General features: G+C 37.9%; 2 protein-coding genes and 1 long non-coding RNA gene across 3 annotated transcripts in view; 1 reads left to right on the forward strand and 2 right to left on the reverse strand.

Moving 5' to 3' along the window:
- The window catches only part of LOC103509140 (RNA polymerase-associated protein CTR9 homolog), a 25,497-nt gene extending 16,079 nt beyond the window's left edge, over positions 1-9,418 (reverse strand). The window contains exons 1-15 of the mRNA XM_026823538.1: positions 9,392-9,418; positions 9,041-9,280; positions 8,570-8,668; positions 8,231-8,400; positions 7,707-7,902; positions 6,509-6,607; positions 6,045-6,176; positions 5,119-5,297; positions 4,258-4,466; positions 4,036-4,114; positions 3,512-3,707; positions 2,003-2,230; positions 953-1,158; positions 613-741; positions 348-556 (exon numbers count right to left, since the gene is read on the reverse strand). Of these exons, the coding sequence (XP_026679339.1) occupies positions 348-556; positions 613-741; positions 953-1,158; positions 2,003-2,230; positions 3,512-3,707; positions 4,036-4,114; positions 4,258-4,466; positions 5,119-5,297; positions 6,045-6,176; positions 6,509-6,607; positions 7,707-7,902; positions 8,231-8,400; positions 8,570-8,668; positions 9,041-9,280; positions 9,392-9,418 (2,398 nt within the window). The remainder of the gene's footprint in view (positions 1-347; positions 557-612; positions 742-952; positions 1,159-2,002; positions 2,231-3,511; positions 3,708-4,035; positions 4,115-4,257; positions 4,467-5,118; positions 5,298-6,044; positions 6,177-6,508; positions 6,608-7,706; positions 7,903-8,230; positions 8,401-8,569; positions 8,669-9,040; positions 9,281-9,391) is intronic.
- Positions 6,509-7,261, reverse strand: LOC113467391. Its single transcript, XR_003391480.1, has 2 exons — positions 7,073-7,261; positions 6,509-6,607 (listed from the first exon to the last, which is right to left on the reverse strand). It is a non-coding gene; the product is annotated as an uncharacterized LOC113467391 (long non-coding RNA).
- Positions 9,419-9,430: 12 nt separating the features above from the next.
- Positions 9,431-19,154, forward strand: LOC103509141 (WD40 repeat-containing protein SMU1). The gene is made up of 9 exons (XM_017444049.2): positions 9,431-9,449; positions 9,908-10,096; positions 10,492-10,721; positions 12,324-12,377; positions 12,436-12,605; positions 12,952-13,053; positions 13,378-13,561; positions 14,227-14,379; positions 18,609-19,154. The coding sequence occupies exons 1-9, from the start codon at positions 9,431-9,433 to the stop codon at positions 18,705-18,707; spliced, it is 1,200 nt and encodes a 399-aa protein (XP_017299538.1). The 3' UTR covers positions 18,708-19,154.
- The last annotated feature ends 2,115 nt before the right edge of the window (positions 19,155-21,269 follow it).

The following is a 21,269-nucleotide window of genomic DNA, read 5'->3' on the forward strand; positions in this document are numbered from 1 at the left end:
TACAGTTGATTCTTATCACGAGCCATACAACCAAGACGGAACTAACCTGGAAAAAAAAAAAAAATATGATAGATTCTGACGTGACTTTTTGAAGATTCATCTTGATAAGAAGAATACCAGTAACTTATGAAGAGTATAAGTGTTCTTCTAATCAAAAAATAGACCAAACTCTTTCTTATTGTTTTTCTTAAAAAATGTCAAGGTATATGGGATTTATTACCGAATACACACATGAGACCTTGTATAGACTGCAGGAGTAAAGGGACTTTTCAGCCCAATGATGTTGTTACAAAATAAAAACGGCTTTCACTTTTTACTTTCTATTGTTTCCCCACATACATACTTACAGTCAATATAGTTAGGATGTTCATAGAGGATATCCTTGTACAGTGTCTCAGCCTTATCGAACTGGCACAGGGCTTCATACAGTCTGGCCAAGTTGTACGTAGTAGTGACAGCTATAGCGTTATAGTACTGTTTATCGTGTTCGGCTTCTATTTTGCATCGCGCCAGAGCCTCTTCGAAATATTTCTTCCCCTCATCGTAATTGTCAAGTCTGAAAACAGAAACAAAGGTCATTGAACTGTATCGAACTGGCACAGGGCTTCATACAGTCTGGCCAAGTTATACGTTGTAGTGACAGCTATAGCGTTATAGTACTGTTTATCGTGTTCCGCTTCTATTTTGCATCGCGCCAGAGCCTCTTCGAAATACTTCTTCCCCTCATCGTAATTATCAAGTCTGAAAACACAAACCAGGTCATTGAACTGTACAACTCAGAAAAAGACGGGCGAGCTAAAGGTAGAAACACACTACTGTCACGTTACGTGAGCTCATGTGACGTGATAGTAGTGTGGCTGTCCTGAACGAGATTACCTACGATATTATGGGACCTACAATATTATGGGACTACAATATTGAACTACATATTTCTGACTCCCCATAAGTTCACGTGACTTGACGGTAGTGTGTTTCTACCTCGAGAGTTAATATGACAATGATTACCTCAGTGGTACCACGCTTGCTTGCCATGCAGATGGTCTCCGGTTCAATCCTCGCCATCGACAAAAAATTGCACTCATATTTCAATGGCAAATATTGTAGAAGCGTCGTACAGTTGATTCTTATCTCGAGCCATACAACCAAGACGGAAGTAACCTGAAAATAAACCAATCACATCAGGGAATCAATTAACTCACATTATTTCCGTTGAATTTTCCCTCACAGTATCTTTAATATCTGTATTAAATTAAAGACATTAAAGAGTAAGTACCAAGTTTCAAGACAACCAGCCCAGTATAAGTGACTGAAAAGATTTTGATTAGACATTAGCTCAGACAAAGAAAAGATATTAAAAGATAACAACAGACACCTCAAGTTATCTATGTGTACACATATAATTTTATAACCTAAAACCATGTTTAAAGATCGGTTTTCTTGAGAGAAAAACCTCTCCGATTTCAGAGGTTTTCTAGGTTTGTTTACTTTTCGTCCATAACTTTTGGAAAAGTTGGGAACTTAGAACTTTTTTCCCCGAATTTTTCGGCCTTTGAACTAACCGTTTGGAAGTTAACGCAAAATAAGCAATTTCTTAACAAGGGCCTTTACAGAACTCCCAAAAGGCCAAGTGGGTCCAATATTAAACCAGAAAAATTCCTCGAGTGGAAATATCTGCCTAATTTCACTAACCGTTTGGAAGTTAACGCAAAATAAGCAATTTCTTAACAAGGGCCTTTACAGAACTCCCAAAAGGCCAAGTGGGTCCAATATTTAACCAGAAAAATTCCTCGAGTGGAAATATCTGCCTAATTTCATCAATTGACAAATATAACAGTCTAGAAATAAAGAAAGAGAACACAACACATGCCTTCAGGCTCCATTTGTCAAGGGTCTAGGCATTACCTTGCTCTTGAGATCAATTTTAATTAGAAATCGGCAGAGAATCGAACCTGCAAACTTCGGATTAACTTGGACCAGTGCTGAATATTAAAAGAACACTCACATTTTCCGTGTCTCCCCGATACACATACATCTGCCCCAGGCCAAAGTTGGGCAACACAAAGCCTGCAGGTGCAAATTGAGTTGCACGGTAGTAATACTGGAAAGCCTGGCCATAGTCAGCTTGCACGTGAAACGCCCGTGCAAGTTGATAGCAAGACTCGGACCGCATGGCTTCGTTCTCTGTGTTGTGAAACGCGTGCATGGCCAGATGCTCTACCTTGTAGTAATCCTATAATAGAGAGTTATAAAGGAGGGAAATTTAAAATAATGTTCTTTTTTTAGGTGTGACATGTTACATAAGGATGAGCTTAGAATTACTCTACTTTGTGGTAGTCTTACACACAGTTACAAAGGAGGGAAATTTAAAATGTCCCCCTTTTAAGTGTGACACCTTACATACATAAAGGTGAGCTTGGAATTACTCTGCCTTGTAGTAGTCCTAGAACCAAAGAGATGGAACAAGTCAGATTTAGAGCGGGGTTTACCAAATCGGAATTGAGATCAATCTAGGATTGAACTATACTTAATAAACTGTTCAATTCAGAATTGAAGTCAACTCCGACTTCGTAAAACGCGGTCTTAAAATAATGACAAATAAAAACAAGTAGGTACCTCCTTTACTATTAATTCCCATTTATTATTGATCTTTTAAACTGGTAATGTCGTACTTGATTAAAGAATCTACTCAATTATCCTCACAAGTGTATCCACACTTCAATCATAGAGCCAAAAACGTGACTCTAACGACAATCGAACCTACGTGAAACGCCCGTGCAAGTTGATAGCAAGACTCGGACCGCATGGCTTCGTTCTCTGTGTTGTGAAACGCGTGCATGGCCAGATGCTCCACCTTGTAGTAATCCTAAAATACAGAGTTACAAAGGAGGGAAATTTAAAATAATGTTCTTTTTTTAGGTGTGAAATGTTACATAAGGATGAGCTTAGAATTACTCTACTTTGTGGTAGTCTTAGAACACAGAGTTACAAAGGAGGGAAATTTAAAATGTCCCTCTTTTAAGTGTGACATATTACATACATAAAGGTGAGCTTGGAATTACTCTGCTTTGTGGTAGTCTTAGAACACAAGAGATGGAACGAGTCAGATTTAGAGCGGGGTTTACCAAATCGGAATTGAGATCAATCTAGGATTGAGCTATACTTAATAAACTGTTCAATTCAGAATTGAAGTCAACTCCGACTTTGTAAAACGCAGTCTTAAAATAATGATAAATAAAAACAAGTAGGGACCTCCTTTACTATTAATTCCCATTTATTATTGATCTTTTAATCTGGTAATGTCGTACTTGATTAAAGAATCTACTCAATTATCCTCACAAGTGGACACCACACTTCAATCATAGTATCCACACTTCCACACAGTATCCACACTTCAATCATAGAGCCGAAAACGTTTCGACTCTAACGACAATCGAACCTAGGACCTCCGGTGTGAAAGCCCAGTTCGATATTAAAAGAAAGTATCTGAATGGATAGATGGGTACTTTCTTACCTTTTTGAAAAAGAAATGATTGGCCAAATGATTCAGCACCATCGGGTTGGTGGAATCAATAGCGTACGCTTTAGACAGCATTTGTACTCCGGACCGAATGTCTTCAGGATCTTGAGTGTTGAATTTCAAGATGGCTAACCCGACCAGAGCACCGACACACTGGGGATCTAACTCTAGGGCCCGCTCAAATGCTAGCCTGGAGAGGGGAAAGCATAGGAAAACTTTGATTAAAAAATATTAGGCATGTACCTAAAAAAAGGCCATATTTTTGAACAGAATACTTACTGGCTCTCAACCTGTACTGAAGCATCAATTCCAAACTTGATTCACCAAAATTTGTTGCAGCCTAACTTGAGAGGGAGAATTTTTGTTTATAAAAAGGGGTGTTAGTCTAAAAAAAAATAAAAAAAATATATAAAAAAAAGAGAAAAAAAATCAGCTCTTGCTGGGAATTGAACTCAGAACCCATCACTTCTGGGGATAAAAGATAGATGTCGAGACCACAGAGTCAAACTTCTTCTTACCTTGCCTTCTCCTGGTTGCCTAGTTTCATAAAGCAATGTCCCATCCCCAGACGCACAGCAGCCACGAGAACACCAGAAAGTAACCCGTTGAAATATTTGCAATCGAAAAACGAGTACAAATTTTTGTCGATTGTGGGATTCGAACCCGGGATCTTCTGCATGGCAAGCAAGTGCGTTACCACTTTGGGTGTTAAATATGTGTAACAGTATTCTTTAACTTACAGTCAATATAGTTCGGATGTTCATAGAGGATATCCTTGTACAGCGTCTCAGCCTTATCGAACTGGCACAGGGCTTCATACAGTCTGGCCAAGTTATACGTTGTAGTGACAGCTATAGCGTTATAGTACTGTTTATCGTGTTCAGCTTCTATTTTGCATCGCGCCAGAGCCTCTTCGAAATACTTCTTCCCCTCATCGTAATTATCAAGTCTGAAAACAGAAACAAAGGTCATTGAACTGTACAACTCAGAAAAGGACGGGCGAACTAAAGGTAGAAACACACTACTATCACGTCACGTGAGCTCACGTGACGTGATGGTAGTGAGGCTGTCCTGAACGAGATTACCTACAATATTAATATATTATGGGAAAACTTTGAACTCTACATTTTTCTGACTCCCCATGAGTTCACGTGACGTGATGGTAGTGTTTCTACCTTAACAGTTAATATGATAAGTGAGTGTCTCAGTGCTACCACGCTTGCTTGCCATTCAGAAGGTCTCCGGTTCAATCCTCGCCATCGACAAAAAAAAAATGTACTCGTATTTCAATAGCAAATATTGTTGACACAGCACTTGTCGATGATGGGAATTGAACCCGGGACCATCTGCATGGCAAGCAAGCGTGTAATATTGTTCCTACTGTAAAAATATAAATAAAATACTTAAAGCACTGTTTATAGGTACTAATAATTTACTTAATGGGAAGTATTGTCTCTTATCGCTCATTTGATGAGGGATGGGCATTTGGGCATACTACTCGATGGACATTTGGGCACACTGTGACACAGACCACACAAGTCTAATGTAGAAGCTTTCATTGTTATTTTCATTGCTACAATAAAAATGATGGTGAAACTCACCTGTAATGTAGAGATCCCACATTGTTCAAAATCTCAGGAGGAATGTCAGCCTGAACCTTGTCGCTTAGGATTTTCATAGCCGTCTTGTAAGCCTGTAAGGATCCTGGTAAGTCCGATTGCTCCAGAATCTGTGCTAGTTCTATCCAGGCTTCTATATCATCTGGAAATTGCTCTGTAACCTGTAAAAAAATTGAATGTGAGAATACATTTTTTTTTCTTCTTTTTTCAACTGATAACCTAGCTCATAATGGGACAGTCTATCATATATTTTACAAAATGTGGGTGTAGCCATAGAAATTAGGGCAACATGGTTCTTACATGGATTGACCTACATAGCAAAAAAAAAAAAAAAAAAAAAAAAAAAAATAGGGAAAAAAGTTTTTTTTAAGATTTTACCCAAAAAAAAAAAAAAAAAAAAAAAAAAAAAAAAAAAAAAAAAAAAAAACTTGGCAACTGGATTTAATAATAATAATAGTGCTTATTTATACTGCTCACATAGGAATGTAGAAGACATAGGACTGAAAAGTCCCTTTACTCCAGCAGTAGGCTACTACTATTATTGTGGTCAAATTCTCAAATTATATTACATAGGACTGAAAAGTCCCTTTACTCCAGCAGTAGGCTACTACTATTATTGTGGTCAAATTCTCAAATTATATTGAGGATTCCATACCTCGGCTGGGATTGAACCCACGCCCTCCTGTTTACCAGGCGAGCGCCTTGACCACTACACCACCGAGGCAGGCTTTAAGACTTTAAAAATAAACTTTCCTTCAGAGAAATGGCTTAAAAAAAAAAAATCATTAAAAATTAGAATCTTTGCAAACAGAATAGAATGTACGTACCTCATTTATCCTACTAACTTGACTACTTGGACAGGATGCAACTGAAAACTCCCTTTATAAGTAAAGTGTGATTTATGTTACCTTTCTCAAGTGTTGCTTGGCGATATCTCGTTTAGACTGACTACTAGAATTAGCATACAGAGAGCCGAGGATCTTCATAGTCTCATAATTGCCAGGTTGAGCTTTGAGCACCTTCTCAAAACATTGAGCAGCCTGTAGACAGAACACAAACTTATATATATAAAAAATACGGTCCGATAAATACAACCAAAAAGGCCCTTGCGAGATTTAAAAAAAAAAGCAATTTCAATCGAAAAATGTTACTTGAATATGCTAAACAAATTTCATCAAAATCAGACTAACCGTTAACTTGGAAAATCATAGCAAGGATTTAATGAAAACCCAAGTAGTTTTTTTTACATAAAAATAGCCTAACTTCTCAACATTAAACTTGGAAAATCATAGCAAGGATTTAATGAAAACCCAAGTAGTTTTTTTTACATAAAAATAGCCTAACTTCTCAACATTAAAAAAAATGTACTTACAGCCAATGTAACCCAATAGTGAAGCTGGGCATTTTCTTGTGTTAGGATAGCGATTGCTTCATTGCCTTCCGGTAACTGATCAAACTGAAGCTCAATGACCTGGAAGAAGAAAAACAAACGGAGAATGATGCCAAATGCCCAATATATTCAGAAAAATGTACCTGGCTGACAATGCTGACATAGTGGTCAAAGAACTTACCTGACAAATAGAAGGGCTGACTGGTATCGAGTATCAGGGATTGGTGTCAAGGCTTCAATATTATTTTTATCTTCACAAGACAACTATACTTACACATGCATATCCTACATCGTTCCAGCTATGTACTGGGTCGATTAATGAAGCCTTGCCACCACCTCCTATCATTACATCATACACAAGTGCAACATCTAAATTTAAAGAGAAAAGTGAGTTTTCTCTAGTAAACAAGTAAAAATCCTACAGATAACAAACTAGAGATTCCAAAAGAGGCTTCCATTCAGACGTACAAAGTAAAAACCTAAATGCTTGCTGTTGTCAGTTTTTATTCAACAGCTACTCACCAAAGTTAGAAACAATGGACTTACCTCAGAGTCAGTATCCCGCAGAGGGATTTCGATCGAGTTACTCGGCATTTTGGACGGAGTTTGGCAACTCAAAGGTTAGACGTTTCGATCACCGGCAGACCATCATCACCATCAGAAAGCTTTACTTTAGTCAACTTTTGAACTTTTTGGTGTTTTGTTTACAGAATCGAAATGAAACTTTGAAAAGAAATCGATTAATCGAATCGAAACTTGTATTTACAGTGTTGCCAACTATCAAGAGGTTTTCTTGAGAGAAAAACCTCTCCGATTTCAGAGGTTTTCTAGGTTTGTTTACTTTTCGTCCATAACTTTTGGAAAAGTTGGGAACTTAGAACTTTTTTCCCCGAATTTTTCGGCCTTTGAATTCAATAGCTATGCTCATAACTTCACTGATTTCACCCCCTGCTTTGTAGATGGCTCCAAATCCTCTAATAACACTGGATGCGCCTTTAAAATCGGTATTGTCGAAAAATCTTTCAAATTAAACCCATTAACCTCAATATTATCTGCAGAACTCATTGCTATAATAGAATGCCTCAGACTCTAACGACAATCGAACCTAGGACCTCCGGTGTGAAAGCCCAGTTCGATATTAAAAGAAAGTATCTGAATGGATAGATGGGTACTTTCTTACCTTTTTGAAAAAGAAATGATTGGCCAAATGATTCAGCACCATCGGGTTGGTGGAATCAATAGCGTACGCTTTAGACAGCATTTGTACTCCGGACCGAATGTCTTCAGGATCTTGAGTGTTGAATTTCAAGATGGCTAACCCGACCAGAGCACCGACACACTGGGGATCTAACTCTAGGGCCCGCTCAAATGCTAGCCTGGAGAGGGGAAAGCATAGGAAAACTTTGATTAAAAAATATTAGGCATGTACCTAAAAAAAGGCCATATTTTTGAACAGAATACTTACTGGCTCTCAACCTGTACTGAAGCATCAATTCCAAACTTGATTCACCAAAATTTGTTGCAGCCTAACTTGAGAGGGAGAATTTTTGTTTATAAAAAGGGGTGTTAGTCTAAAAAAAAATAAAAAAAATATATAAAAAAAAGAGAAAAAAAATCAGCTCTTGCTGGGAATTGAACTCAGAACCCATCACTTCTGGGGATAAAAGATAGATGTCGAGACCACAGAGTCAAACTTCTTCTTACCTTGCCTTCTCCTGGTTGCCTAGTTTCATAAAGCAATGTCCCATCCCCAGACGTACAGCAGCTGGACATCCAGGATTAGTTCTCAAAGCTTTCTTATAGAATGCCAGAGCTCCTCGGTAATTGTTCTTGTTGTATGCAATACATGCTTTCCCTAGGAGTGAAGGAATGTTGTTCGGAGATTGATGCAGGACAAAGTTGAACTGAGCATCGGCTTCCTCCATTTTGTCTCCTTTGACCAGATTTGAGTAGGCTCGGCCAAGCAAGTGAGTCTAAGTAGGAAGAGAAAGTGGAAATGTCATTGTTGTTTTCAAATGTCAGGCCATTGGGTCATTCTCCCATGTTCGGAGATTGATGCAGGACAAAGTTGAACTGAGCATCGGCTTCCTCCATTTTGTCTCCTTTGACCAGATTTGAGTAGGCTCGGCCGAGCAAGTGAGTCTAAGTAGGAAGAGAAAGTGGAAATGTCATTGTTGTTTTCAAATGTCAGGATCTTGGCCATTGGGTCATTCTCCCGAGTGAGAATTTACTTACCTATTTTATTTTTATTTTCAATAGTTGTGTACATAGGTAGTGGCTAGGTAAGAGGTACTATGGCAACACATTAAAATGGAAAGTCTTCATCATAGAAGGGTTTTCCTTTTAGCAGTGTTTTTAGCATACATTATCTAAAACTTTTTGTCCACACTAGGTACCTATAAATTTCTTTCCATTCTACCATATCCTTTTATCTCTCACCTAATTTATATGGATTCTTGGCAATATCAATCAAATTTGTCCAAAATGTAATTTGCAGACAAACCCCAGTCTTACCTGGTCGTACATGATAATCTTGTCTCCTGTCGTATACAGAGTGTTTGCCTTGAGAAAGTACTCTTCCTTCTTCTCCTTGTTCTTTTCTCGGTTGGCCATCTGCACATAGTATGCAGCCAACATGTCAAACATTTGCATCTGATCTTTCTCCACATCCCGATAGTCTTGACCTGCCTCCGTGTTGGCGGCTTCGAGGATTTTGAGGAAATCATTGACATGGCCTTGTTTGTAGTATTCAAGCTGGAAGGAGAAACAGAGAATATCAGTTTAATTTGCTCTTCTAGGCAAACGTAGAACATAATTTTACTAGTATGAGAAATAAAAAATTGGGTACCTATCATTTATGATCACCTGCTCTTCTAGGCAAACGTAGAACATAATTTTACTAGTATGAGAAATAAAAAATTGGGTACCTATCATTTATGATCACCTTTTTTTTTTCTAGAGGTGGTTAATGAGCAAATATTGAAGAAGAAGAAATATATTAATAGTAACTTGGAAACTTTTCGGATTATTTATTATTTTTGACGATCTTTACGAAAAAAATACATTTGGACAGTTATATTTTTCATGAGAATCATCAATTATTGCTTCTTATGTATTCTTGATTGCTTGTCACAAATGTCATTCCCTGCTTAATGCACTGTGCTAAATTTTATGACTTGACTTGGACTCAAACCACCAACCTCCAGTCCACCACGCTAACCACTGCACCACTGAGGTTGGTTTACAACACTTAGTTGTTTGTTACTAAACATTTTTGCTGAATGTCTTCTAAAACAAACATACCTAGGCATTGTTTCCTTAATGCAAAATTTCATAACTTAGAATGATCAATTTTCTCATTTTCTTTTCTTTCAATTTCAGAAAATCTGTTGGCCAGATCATACTTTGACCCTCGTGAAGCATATCCAGAAGGCCAATCCAAAGAGAAGCGGAGAAATGCCATTGCTCATGCATTGGTCGGAGAAGTGTCGGTAGTACCTCCATCTCGTCTCCTAGCTCTCCTGGGACAGGCACTGAAATGGCAACAACATCAGGGACTCCTGCCTCCTGGTAAGAATATAATTGGACTGGTTGGTAGTTGTGATGATGGTGTAAAAGAAAACTCCACCCTCTAAGCACCAATTCATAAAAAAAAAGTTGTGAAAGAGAGAAAGAAGCCTTATAATCCCAACAATGGAAGCCTTATAATCCCAAAATCAAAGAGAGAAGAATGAGGGTAAAGGAGGAAGCCAGATTTTTTTTTCTTTTTTTATGTATGCCCTGGACTCCAGGGCAAGAAGTGAACTTGTTATTTGGAACTTACACAATACTTAGGTCTGTAATGAAAGACATAAGTCTTGTAATGCTGTGATAACCTCAAAATTAGAACAGGCTCTTGCTTCACCTCAAGAAATCCACTTTTACATTTACATATTTCACAACTACTCATTTTCCCTCTCTTTCAGGCACAACCATCGATTTGTTCCGAGGTAAAGCTGCTATGAAGGACCAGGAAGAAGAGAAGTACCCCACTCAGCTATCCAAACAGATCAAGTTTGGATCTAAATCTCATGTGGAGTGTGCTCGGTTTTCTCCAGATGGTCAATATTTGATTACGGGGTCTGTGGATGGGTTTATTGAAGTGTGGAACTTCACCACCGGGAAGATCAGGAAAGATTTGAAATATCAAGCTCAGGTAAACATTTTGAAGATATGAATGGAGTTGTACGAAACTCAGTGGTGTAGTGGTTAGCACAGTGGACTTTGAATATGGCAATTGGTGGTTTGAGTCTAAGTCAAGTCATAAAATTTAGCATACTGTTATACCCCCAAAAGTTGTGAAGAAGCTCTCTGCTTTATCCATTAACACAAAGAATTTATGATCTAATTTTCGATTTTATTCTGTAAATACCTATGTGTTTATGTCATAACTTTGGTAAAATTTGAAAGAAAAATTCAATACAAGAACTTTTCTTATTAGCTTATGATCTTGATTTCCATTCTATTCCCAGGATAACTTTATGCTCATGGAAGAGGCAGTCATGTCACTAGCGTACTCACGAGACTCAGAAATGCTCGCCAGTGGTTCTCAAAGTGGGAAGGTCAAAATCTGGAAGATAGCTACCGGGCAATGTTTGCGCAAACTGGAGAAGGCTCACTCACTTGGCGTGACGTGTATTCAGTTCTCACGAGATAACAGTCAGATACTGACAGCCTCTTTTGACACTTATGTCAGGTAACGAAATATTTCCCTTGTTTATCCTTCTTGAATGATAATTAAAGGGCCCTTTACCCCAGCAGTCTAAACAAGGTCTTATGTATTTTATGGTACTTATGTATTTTATGGTACTTTACGTATTTTATGGTACTTTTTGGGAACACCCTTTGAAGAAAATTAGATAGAGTGAACTGTAACTACTAAGGCCTTAGGAGAATGCCGGTCGTTCCAAGAACGAACCATTTTTTTTTTTTTTTTTTTTTATGGGGGTGTTAAGTAGTCTACAAAAAATCTGCTCTTGCTGGGAATTGAACCCAGAGCTCAGCTCAGCACCTCTGGCATTAAAAGTTACATCACTTTACCATCCAGTCAAAATTATTCTTACCTTGCCTTCTCCTGGTTGCCTAGTTTCATAAAGCAATGTCCCATCCCCAGACGTACAGCAGCTGGACATCCAGGATTAGTTCTCAAAGCTTTCTTATAGAATGCCAGAGCTCCTCGGTAATTGTTCTTGTTGTATGCAATACATGCTTTCCCTAGGAGTGAAGGAATGTTGTTCGGAGAAATTAAAACTACCTACATCCTACCTACATGGGATTAAATTCAATTTTGTGTCTTCAAGATGAAACGTCCAAGACCGCTCCCCCAAGAGGAGATGCCCTCAGGAAAGCAGCCCCAAACATTCCATCCTAAATAAATCCCTTGACAGGGAAAAGCTGGTAAGGTCCATGTGGAGCATGTTACATAGGCTCATTGCTCTAATGATCGGGGCCTCGTGCAATTTAGTATATTTTGGGTGTGGGATCTCAAAAATTTCACTCGTTCTATCTCTCAAGGACGGATTGTTAATTTTAAATCTAATTTTATCAAGTAATGGAGGACAATTAAGTTATACCCCCAAAAGTTGTGAAGAAGCTCTCTGCTTTATCAATTAACACAAAGAATTTATGATCTAATTTTCGATTTTATTCTGTAAATACCTATGTGTTTATTTCATAACTTTAGTAAAATTTGAAAGAAAAATTCAATACAAGAACTTTTCTTATTAGCTTATGATCTTGATTTCCATTCTATTCCCAGGATAATTTCATGCTCATGGAAGAAGCAGTCATGTCACTAGCATACTCACGAGATCCAGGATAACTTTATGCTCATGGAAGAGGCAGTCATGTCACTAGCGTACTCACGAGACTCAGAAATGCTCGCCAGTGGTTCTCAAAGTGGGAAGGTCAAAATCTGGAAGATAGCTACCGGGCAATGTTTGCGCAAACTGGAGAAGGCTCACTCACTTGGCGTGACGTGTATTCAGTTCTCACGAGATAACAGTCAGATACTGACAGCCTCTTTTGACACTTATGTCAGGTAACTAAATATTTCCCTTGTTTATCCTTCTTGAATGATAATTAAAGAGCCCTTTACCCCAGCAGTCTAAACAAGGTCTTATGTATTTTATGGTACTTTTTGGGAACACTCTTTGAAGAAAATTAAATAGAGTGAACTGTAACTACTAAGGCCTTAGGAGAAAGCCGGTCGTTCCGAGAACGAACCTTATCTGATGAGGATAAAATTCGCCCTGGGCGGGAATTGAAATTAAAGTTTATTCCCTATCAATAAGAATATAATTTTATTTTAATTCCCAAATGTGTCATTAGGTATGTATTTGTTTGCTTTCTCTCCCATTCCAATATTTTGTATGCTTTCTCCTCAGGATACATGGTCTCAAGTCGGGTAAAATGTTGAAGGAATTCCGCGGTCACTCATCATTTGTCAATGATATAACATTCACTGCTGATGGACATAGTGTATTAAGGTGAGTACCAATACAGATACACAGGCGTACTTACCAGAACTTGCATGCCCTGGTCTTCTGCCTTGCGCCCAGATCACAATTTTCTTAGTGGTTGGTGTTTTTAGTCCAAATCAAGTCATAAAGTTTACCCAGGCCAGCCTAGTTAGCTTGTAGTAGTAAGTTTGCCTTGTAAGCGCTAGGTCGCGGGTTCGATTCCCGCCCGGGGCTAACTTTATCCTAAAGAGGTAAGTTTCGTTCTAGGAACGGCTGGCTTTCTCATATCCTATCCTCTCTTCGATTTCGGGACAATGTTAACCGTTTTCGCTTTTGTGACCTTTTCCCCAGTGCATCAAGTGATGGCACCGTCAAAATGTGGAACTTGAAAACGACCGAGTGCACAAGCACATTCAAATCTTTGGGCGCCAGCGACATTGCTGTCAACAGTATACATCTTCTGCCTAAGAACACGGAACATTTCGTTGTGTGCAACAAAACTAACACTGTGGTTATTATGAATATGCAAGGACAGGTGAGTTTTACAGTATTAAAAAATACATATAAAACCGTCGAGAAAAAAACTTTGGGAATTTTTTCCTGAAAACATTACTTTTTGAACTCATCTTATTGGACTAAACACGGAACATTTCGTTGTGTGCAACAAAACTAACACTGTGGTTATTATGAATATGCAAGGACAGGTGAGTTTTACAGTATTACTAAGCCCAACCACTCACTTTCAGGTAGACCTGACAGGTACATCGGATCGGGTCCGCCTGTAAGGTCTACCTGATAGTCAGTGGCTGGCCTAACTGGGCCCTACTATCATCAGATCACTGAGGAAAAACTGATGTCGGGTTTCACCTATGTTAATCAGAGATTTTTTGGGTAGTTAAAAAGGAATACCTACTAAATAGATAAAGCATAAGTTACTTATGTTCTTCTTTTCAAGATGAATCAACAAAGTCACGTCAGAATCTATCAGTAAGATAAAGAATTCAACATTTTAGGGATTAAATAAATGTTTTTGTTTATTTATTCTCATAATTCTGGGCTGCCCGAAAGAAACCACAACTTTGCACCTCGCAACTATTATTATGGTGAAGCAATGTCTTCTAAGATTTTTCTTTATTTTCATGGATCTGTTCTATTTTATCCACATTCATATTATTCTCTCTTGTTCTCTATTCATCACAGATTGTTCGATCTCTATCGTCGGGTAAGAGGGAAGGCGGAGATTTCCTATGTTGTACCACATCACCGCGGGGTGAATGGATCTACTGTGTGGGAGAAGATATGGTCCTGTATTGCTTCTCTGTGACTTCAGGCAAACTGGAACGTACACTTAACGTAAGTAAAAATCTTGAGTTAAACCCCGACCCTGTCTGAACACGGGAAAAGGCGAAGAAGAACATTATTTTTTAAAGGGATTTGATGTCAGCTCCCATGGCGTAGTAGTCACTGCGCTCGCCTTGCAAATCTGTGTATGTTCTTATCTAGGTATATAATTACCTATGTACATAGATATAGTCTGCTTCTAATAGACCCGGGTTCGATTCCCGGCGGGGTCAAGAAATTTGTATCATGCAAATGATTGATTCCGTGACTGGCTGTTGCGGGGCCCACTAAGCCTCGTGAGGAAAATGAGTAGCTATGACATATAAATGCGCATAGCGACCGGGTTCCAGTATGGTAGGTAAACATTGGATGTTAGGATTATTGAGATATTGGGGAAAATCCTACAATCCTGCAGTGAGCACCAAAGTTGTGAACTTGAGCACCATAATAACACAAACTGCATTTACATTTACAAAGAGGTTTGATAGAGGGAACTGTAACTGCTAAGGTCATCGTTCCAAAAGCAAAGAAAGAAGGAACACAGGATAGGAGAAAGCCAGCCTTTAGGATAAAATCCGCCCCGGACGGGAATCGAACCGGCAACCTAGCTCTTACAAATCAATATTTTAAATTGCAATCATTTCAATCTCATTTTACCTGTAACAATTTTGTCTGAGAACTATGCTGTGTCGTTTTGGAAATTTGTCTATACATAGGACGTCTAATATAAACCTAACCAATAATGGAGGAGTTGCAATTGGGAAAATATTATTAATAAAAGGTCAATTCCTACGTAAAATGTTGTCAAAAATCCAAATCTGAGGTATAAACTCGGAAAAAGTAACTTTAAAAGTAATAATGGAGGAGTTGCAATTGGGAAAATATTATTAATAAAAGGTCAATTCCTACGTAAAATGTTGTCAAAAATCCAAATCTGAGGTAAAAACTCGGAAAAAGTAACTTTTAAAGTTCGAAAATTTAATTTTTAATTAGTTATATTTGTCGTTTTGAGGTTTGTCTGTCAGTTGTATTTGTCTTTTTGTGGTTTGTTAGTCATTTGTCTTCGTCATTTTGTGGCTTCTCTGTCAGTTGTATTTGTCATTTTGAGGTTTGTCAGAGTTGTATTCGTCATTTTGTGGTTTGTCAGTGAGTATTATTTGTCTTTTAGTGGTTTGTCTGCCAGTTTTATTTGTAGTTTAGTGGTTTGTCTGTTAGTTGTATTCGTCAATTTAGTGTGTCAGTGAGTTGTATTCGTCAGAGTTGTATTCGTCATTTTGTGGTTTGTCAGTGAGTATTATTTGTCTTTTTGTGGTTTGTCTGCCAGTTTTATTTGTAGTTTAGTTGTTTGTCTGTTAGTTGTATTCGTCATTTTGTGGTTTGTCTGCCATTTTTTTTTGTAGTTTAGTGGTTTGTCTGTTAGTTGTATTTGTCATTTTGAGGTTTATCAGTGAGTTGTATTTGTCGTTTTGAGGTTTGTCTGTCAGTTGTATTTGTCATTTTGTGGTTTGTCTGTCTTGTATTTGTCATTTTGTGATTTGTCTGTCATTTGTATTCGTCAAGTTGTATCTGTCATTTTTTTGGTTAGTCGTTCATTTGTATTTGTCATTTTGTGATTTGTCTGTCATTTGTATTTGTCGTTGTCATTTTGTGGTTTGTCTGTCTTGTATTTGTCATTTTGTGATTTGTCTGTCATTTGTATTCGTCAAGTTGTATCTGTCATTTTTTGGGTAGTCATTCATTTGTATTTGTCATTTTGTGATTTGTCTTTCATTTGTATTTGTCGTATTGAGGTTTATCACTGAGTTGTATTTGCCATTTTGTGGTTTGTCTGTGAATTTTATTCGTCATTTTTAAGTGTGTCTATCGCTTTTAGTTTTGTAAGTGAGTTGTATTTGTCATTTTCAGGTTTTTCTGTCAGTAGCATTTGTCAATTTTTAGTTTTTCAGTGAGTGATATTTGTCATTTTGAGGTTTGTCCGTCATTAGTCTTTGTCATTTTGTGGTTTGTCTGTCAGTTTTATTTGTCATTTTGAGGTTTGTCAGTGAGTTATATTTGTCGTTTTGAGGTTTGTCTGTCAGTTGTATTTGTCTTTTTGGGGTTTGTTAGTCATTTGTCTTCGTCATTTTGTGGCTCGCCTGGTCTTCTGCCTTGCGCCCAGATCACAATTTTCTTAGTGGTTGGTGTTTTTAGTCCAAATCAAGTCATAAAGTTTACCCAGGCCACTTGTAGGAGGGATTTCGATCGAGTTACTCGGCATTTTGGACGGAGTTTGGCAACTCAAAGGTTAGACGTTTCGATCACCGGCAGACCATCATCAGAAAATAACACTTCCATCTCCAATATTATCCTATTTCTGAAAGATATCAATATCTATTCACTAATTTAACTCATACTCTTTCAATCCCCCCCCGCCCTCTACTCACCTCTGACCTTTGTCACACCAACATCCCGGAGTTCCAACATCAGACGGTATCCAGCCCCAAGACTCCACTGCAAGAGACCTCGCCAACAACATCTCCGGACACCCCTCTCGTGCCTGGATCAAACCCACCAAAATCGTATAGAAACATTTAAATCGTATAGAAACATTTAAACGAACAAATAGGTTTTCTTGAGAGAAAAACCTCTCCGATTTCAGAGGTTTTCTAGGTTTGTTTACTTTTCGTCCATAACTTTTGGAAAAGTTGGGAACGAACTTTTTTCCCCGAATTTTTCGGCCTGCTCCATAAAAGACTATAATTATTACACCGTAATATAAATAAAAAGTTACATGTGCGTGCTATAATAAAACTGTTAATAATAATTGAATGGTACCAGAGTAAATTCGACAGTTTCTGCAAGACAATCCCGTTACTACTGCCAAAGATAGTGCTCTAGATATCCACAATGTCCATAGAAATCGAATCAGCAGAGTAAGTTCTCCATAGACTGTAGAGGAAATGGTGTTTGGGTTGCTTCTGGTTTTATTCTAGAAAGTCAGGATTCTACTAAGCAGTAGGTCTACAAAACTCATGAAAAGAAATGACCCCAAGACCAGCAACCTTCGTGGCCGAGTGGATATCACATTAAGCTTGCACACAGGAGGTCCGGGTTCAATTCCTGGCGGGGCCGAGGTTTTTTCGGCTTTGTGCTTAGAGTTTGGCGTGCACTCAGCCTCATGAGGATGATTGAGTAGCCACTTTAATCGAGTAGCAACCAGTGGCAGCATCACCAGTGAAAAATATTATTGAAATATGGAAACTGATTGCAGAGGAGGCACTTAGTAATGTTGTGATATCCACTAAAGTTGTGAAAAAGCTCTGCTTTACTTACCACAAAGAATTTGAGAGAGAGAGAGAGAGAGAGAGAAACGACCCCTAGACCTAGTAGTCAGATGTTCCAGTAGGTGCTGGACATTGGCCAAATAGCTACATTAAAAAAAAGTTCCAAGGCATGAAAAATGGCCTCAAAGGTAAAATAAAGTGAACTTGTGACTAGACTGGGCCTTGACAAACTCTTCTATTACTAAGACTAAAAACAGTTAAGCAAAGAGTATTAATAGCTCACAGAGCAAAAAGCAGGTAGGGAGAATCAACATTGCAACAATTTAAACCTGATGGACCTTGGAGCAAACAGATCTTTGCTCTTGAGTGTTTATTACTTAGATGCTTTTTGATCTCTGCTGCACACTGTTTTTAGCCTTGGACACCAATTGCTAAATTAAATTTATTTAAATTTCATTTCAGCGTTGTCCGTCTGATTCAACAATACCTGAAAGAATCCAACTTGATGAAAACACTTCAATGTTTACAAGAGGAAACCGGAGTGTCTCTAAACACAGTAGACAGTGTTGATGGGTTCATAGCGGACATCAACAATGGACATTGGGACACAGTACTCAAAAGTGTCCAATCATTGAAACTGCCCGAGAAGAAATTGATTGATCTCTACGAGCAGGTTGTGTTGGAATTGATTGAGTTACGAGAGTTGGGTGCTGCACGATCTCTGCTTAGACAAACAGATCCAATGATTTTCATGAAGCAGCATGAACCTGAAGTTTAAGATTTACCGGTATTTTTTAAATCGATTTATCTCGGGCTCTAGAAGTCGTAGAAGAAAAAGAAAAATTCCGTTGGTCCTCAATTTTTCCTGCTCTATGGCTTTGAAACATCACCCAAGTAAGCGCAACTGATCTATCGCTTTGGCAATCTGAACTTTGGGCAGTTCGTCAATAAAATGTTGATTGTTTCTCTCTCCTCTAGGTTCATGAGAAGTTGGTCATTGGTCTCACACATCATCCACATCAGAATCTACTGGGTACTTACAGTGAAGATGGTCTACTCCGATTGTGGAAGCCTTAAGTCCACCCTGTACGAATGAGGAGAGAGCAGAAACATGAACCCTCAGGGAGGTATGCTAAAACTTTACACTCCCCAATTTTTACTCCACGCGCAGAATCGAGTTATGGGTGGAAATATCCGTTTTAGGGTCCCCTGATTCAATAAAGTATTTTTTTTTTAAGCCCATGATTTGTACGTAGATATGTACGATTGTATACAAAATATTTCGAGAACGGTTTGTTTTTTTGTGAAGTTTGATGTCAAGCAATCACGCAGTCAATATATCCAAGTAATAGATGGTCAGAACTCAGAAAAATCGCTCTGTCCGGGATTCAAACCCAGCGTTTCTGAATCGACAGTCATTTATTAATCACACGGACATCCTTATTTACTTTGGTGACAAAAAATTGACATGTCTGAAAAGAATAAACTTGTAAATAAACTGTACATTATTTGATCAAACAAACAGTTCTTGGCCGATTTTATTTCTTCGATTCCACAATTTGCAGTTTTCTACCGTGATTTTATCTTTGATTAATCTTGCACTAGACCCTCGGGTCACGAACTCATGTTAAAGTATTTGTTCGTCTCTGAGCATTCGGAAAGTTCTCGGAGATTAACAAATATTGTAACATGAAGTTGTTACGCCTTGGCAACTTGGTCCTCAAACTCTTAGTACACATTGACTGATAAATTTACAATCTCGAAAGTCACTCAGTACTGATAACCTAGCTGTTGATATTTACATGTATGTGTCATTTTGTGGTTTGTCTGTCATTTGTATTTGTCATTTTGTGATTTGTCTGTCATTTGTATTTGTCATTTTTAGGTTTGTCCCTGAGTTGTATTTGTCATTTTTTTGTTTGCCTGTCAATTGTATCTGTCATTTTTTGATTTGTCAATGAGTGATATTTGTCATTTTGATTTTTATCCTTCATTAGTCTTTGTCATTTTGAGGTTTGTCAGTGAGTTGTATTCGTCATTTTGTGGTTGGTCTATTCTTAGTCTTTGTCATTTTGTGGTTTGTCAGTGAGTTGTATTCGTCATTTTGAGGTTTGTACCTGAGTTGTATTTGTCATTTTTTTGTTTCCCTATCAATTGTATCTGTCATTTTTTGATTTGTCAGTGAGTGATATTTGTCATTTTGATTTTCATCCTTCATTAGTCTTTGTCATTTTGAGGTTTGTCAGTGAGTTGTATTCGTCATTTTGTGGTTGGTCTATTCGTCATTTTGAGGTGGGTTCAGTGAGTATTATTTGTCTTTTTGTGGTTTGTCTGCCAGTTTTATTTGTAGTTTAGTGGTTTGTCTGTTAGTTGTATTCGTCATTTTGTGCTTTGTCTGTGAGTTGTATTCGTCATTTTGGGGTTTGTGAGTTGTATTCGTCATTTTTAGGTTTGTCTGTCAGTTGTATTTGTCAGTTTGAGGTTTGTCTGTCAGTTGTATTTGTCATTTTGTGATTTGTCTGTCATTTGTATTTGTCATTTTGTGATTTGTTTGTCATTTGTATTTGTCATTTTGTGATTTGTCTGTCATTTGTATTTGTCATTTTGAGGTTTGTCAGTTGTATTTGTCATTTTGTGGTTTGTCAGTGAGTTGTATTTGTCATTTTGTGGTTTGTCTGTGAGTTGATTCATCATTTTGAGGTTTGTCTGTCAGTTGTATTTGTCGCTTTTAGTTTTGGAAGTGAGTTGTATTTGTCATTTTGGGGTTTTTCTGTCAGTAGCATTTGTCAATTTTTAGTTTCTCAGTGAGTGATATTTGTCATTTTGAGGTTTGTCAGTGAGTTGTATTCTTCATTTTGTGGTTGGTCTATTCGTCATTTTGAGGTTTGTCTGTCAGGAAAGTACGAAGAGTTGTGACGTCAGATTTCACGTCAAAATGCGCAGAAACGCTTGCGCACAAACAAACGAAGCGGGAGTCATGAATTCTGACGTCAACGCCTTCGGGAGCGTATGCCGTGACGTCAATGTTTACGATTGACCGGTATTTTTTAAATCGATTTATCTCGGTATCTAGAAGTCGTAGAAGAAAAAGAAAAATTCCGTTGGTCCTCAATTTTTCCTGCTCTATGACTTTGAAACATCACCCAAGTAAGCGCAACTGATCTATTGCTTTGGCAATCCGAACTTTGGGCAGTCCGTCAATTTGTATTTATCATTTTGTGGTTTGTCAGTGAGTTGTATCTGTCATTTTGAGCTTTGTCCGTCAGTTGTGTTTGTCATTTTGTGGTTTGTGAGTGAGTTTTATTTGTCATTTTGTGGTTTGAGTGTGAGTTGATTCATCATTTTGAGGTTTGTCTGTCAGTTCTATTTGTCGCTTTTTGTTTTGTAAGTGAGTTGTATTTGTCATTTTGAGGTTTTTCTGTCAGTAGCATTTGTCAATTTTTAGTTTCTCAGTGAGTGATATTTGTCATTTTGAGGTTTGTCCGTCATTAGTCTTTGTCATTTTGTGGTTTGTCTGTCAGTTTTATTTGTCATTTTGAGGTTTGTCAGTGAGTTATATTTGTCGTTTTGAGGTTTGTCTGTCAGTTGTATTTGTCTTTTTGTGGTTTGTTAGTCATTTGTCTTCGTCATTTTGTGGCT

This window comes from Diaphorina citri, unplaced genomic scaffold, assembly GCF_000475195.1.
Source record: "Diaphorina citri unplaced genomic scaffold, Diaci psyllid genome assembly version 1.1 scaffold470, whole genome shotgun sequence".
Lineage (NCBI taxonomy): Eukaryota > Metazoa > Arthropoda > Insecta > Hemiptera > Psyllidae > Diaphorina > Diaphorina citri.

What these genes read in the sequence shown, in the direction of transcription:
- LOC103509141 (XM_017444049.2), top strand. An exon ending in TCAGGGACTCCTGCCTCCTG is followed by an intron (nt 10,097 to 10,491) that starts GTAAGAATATAA and finishes CCTCTCTTTCAG; the next exon opens with GCACAACCATCGATTTGTTC. An exon ending in ATTTGAAATATCAAGCTCAG is followed by an intron (nt 10,722 to 12,323) that starts GTAAACATTTTG and finishes TTCTATTCCCAG; the next exon opens with GATAATTTCATGCTCATGGA.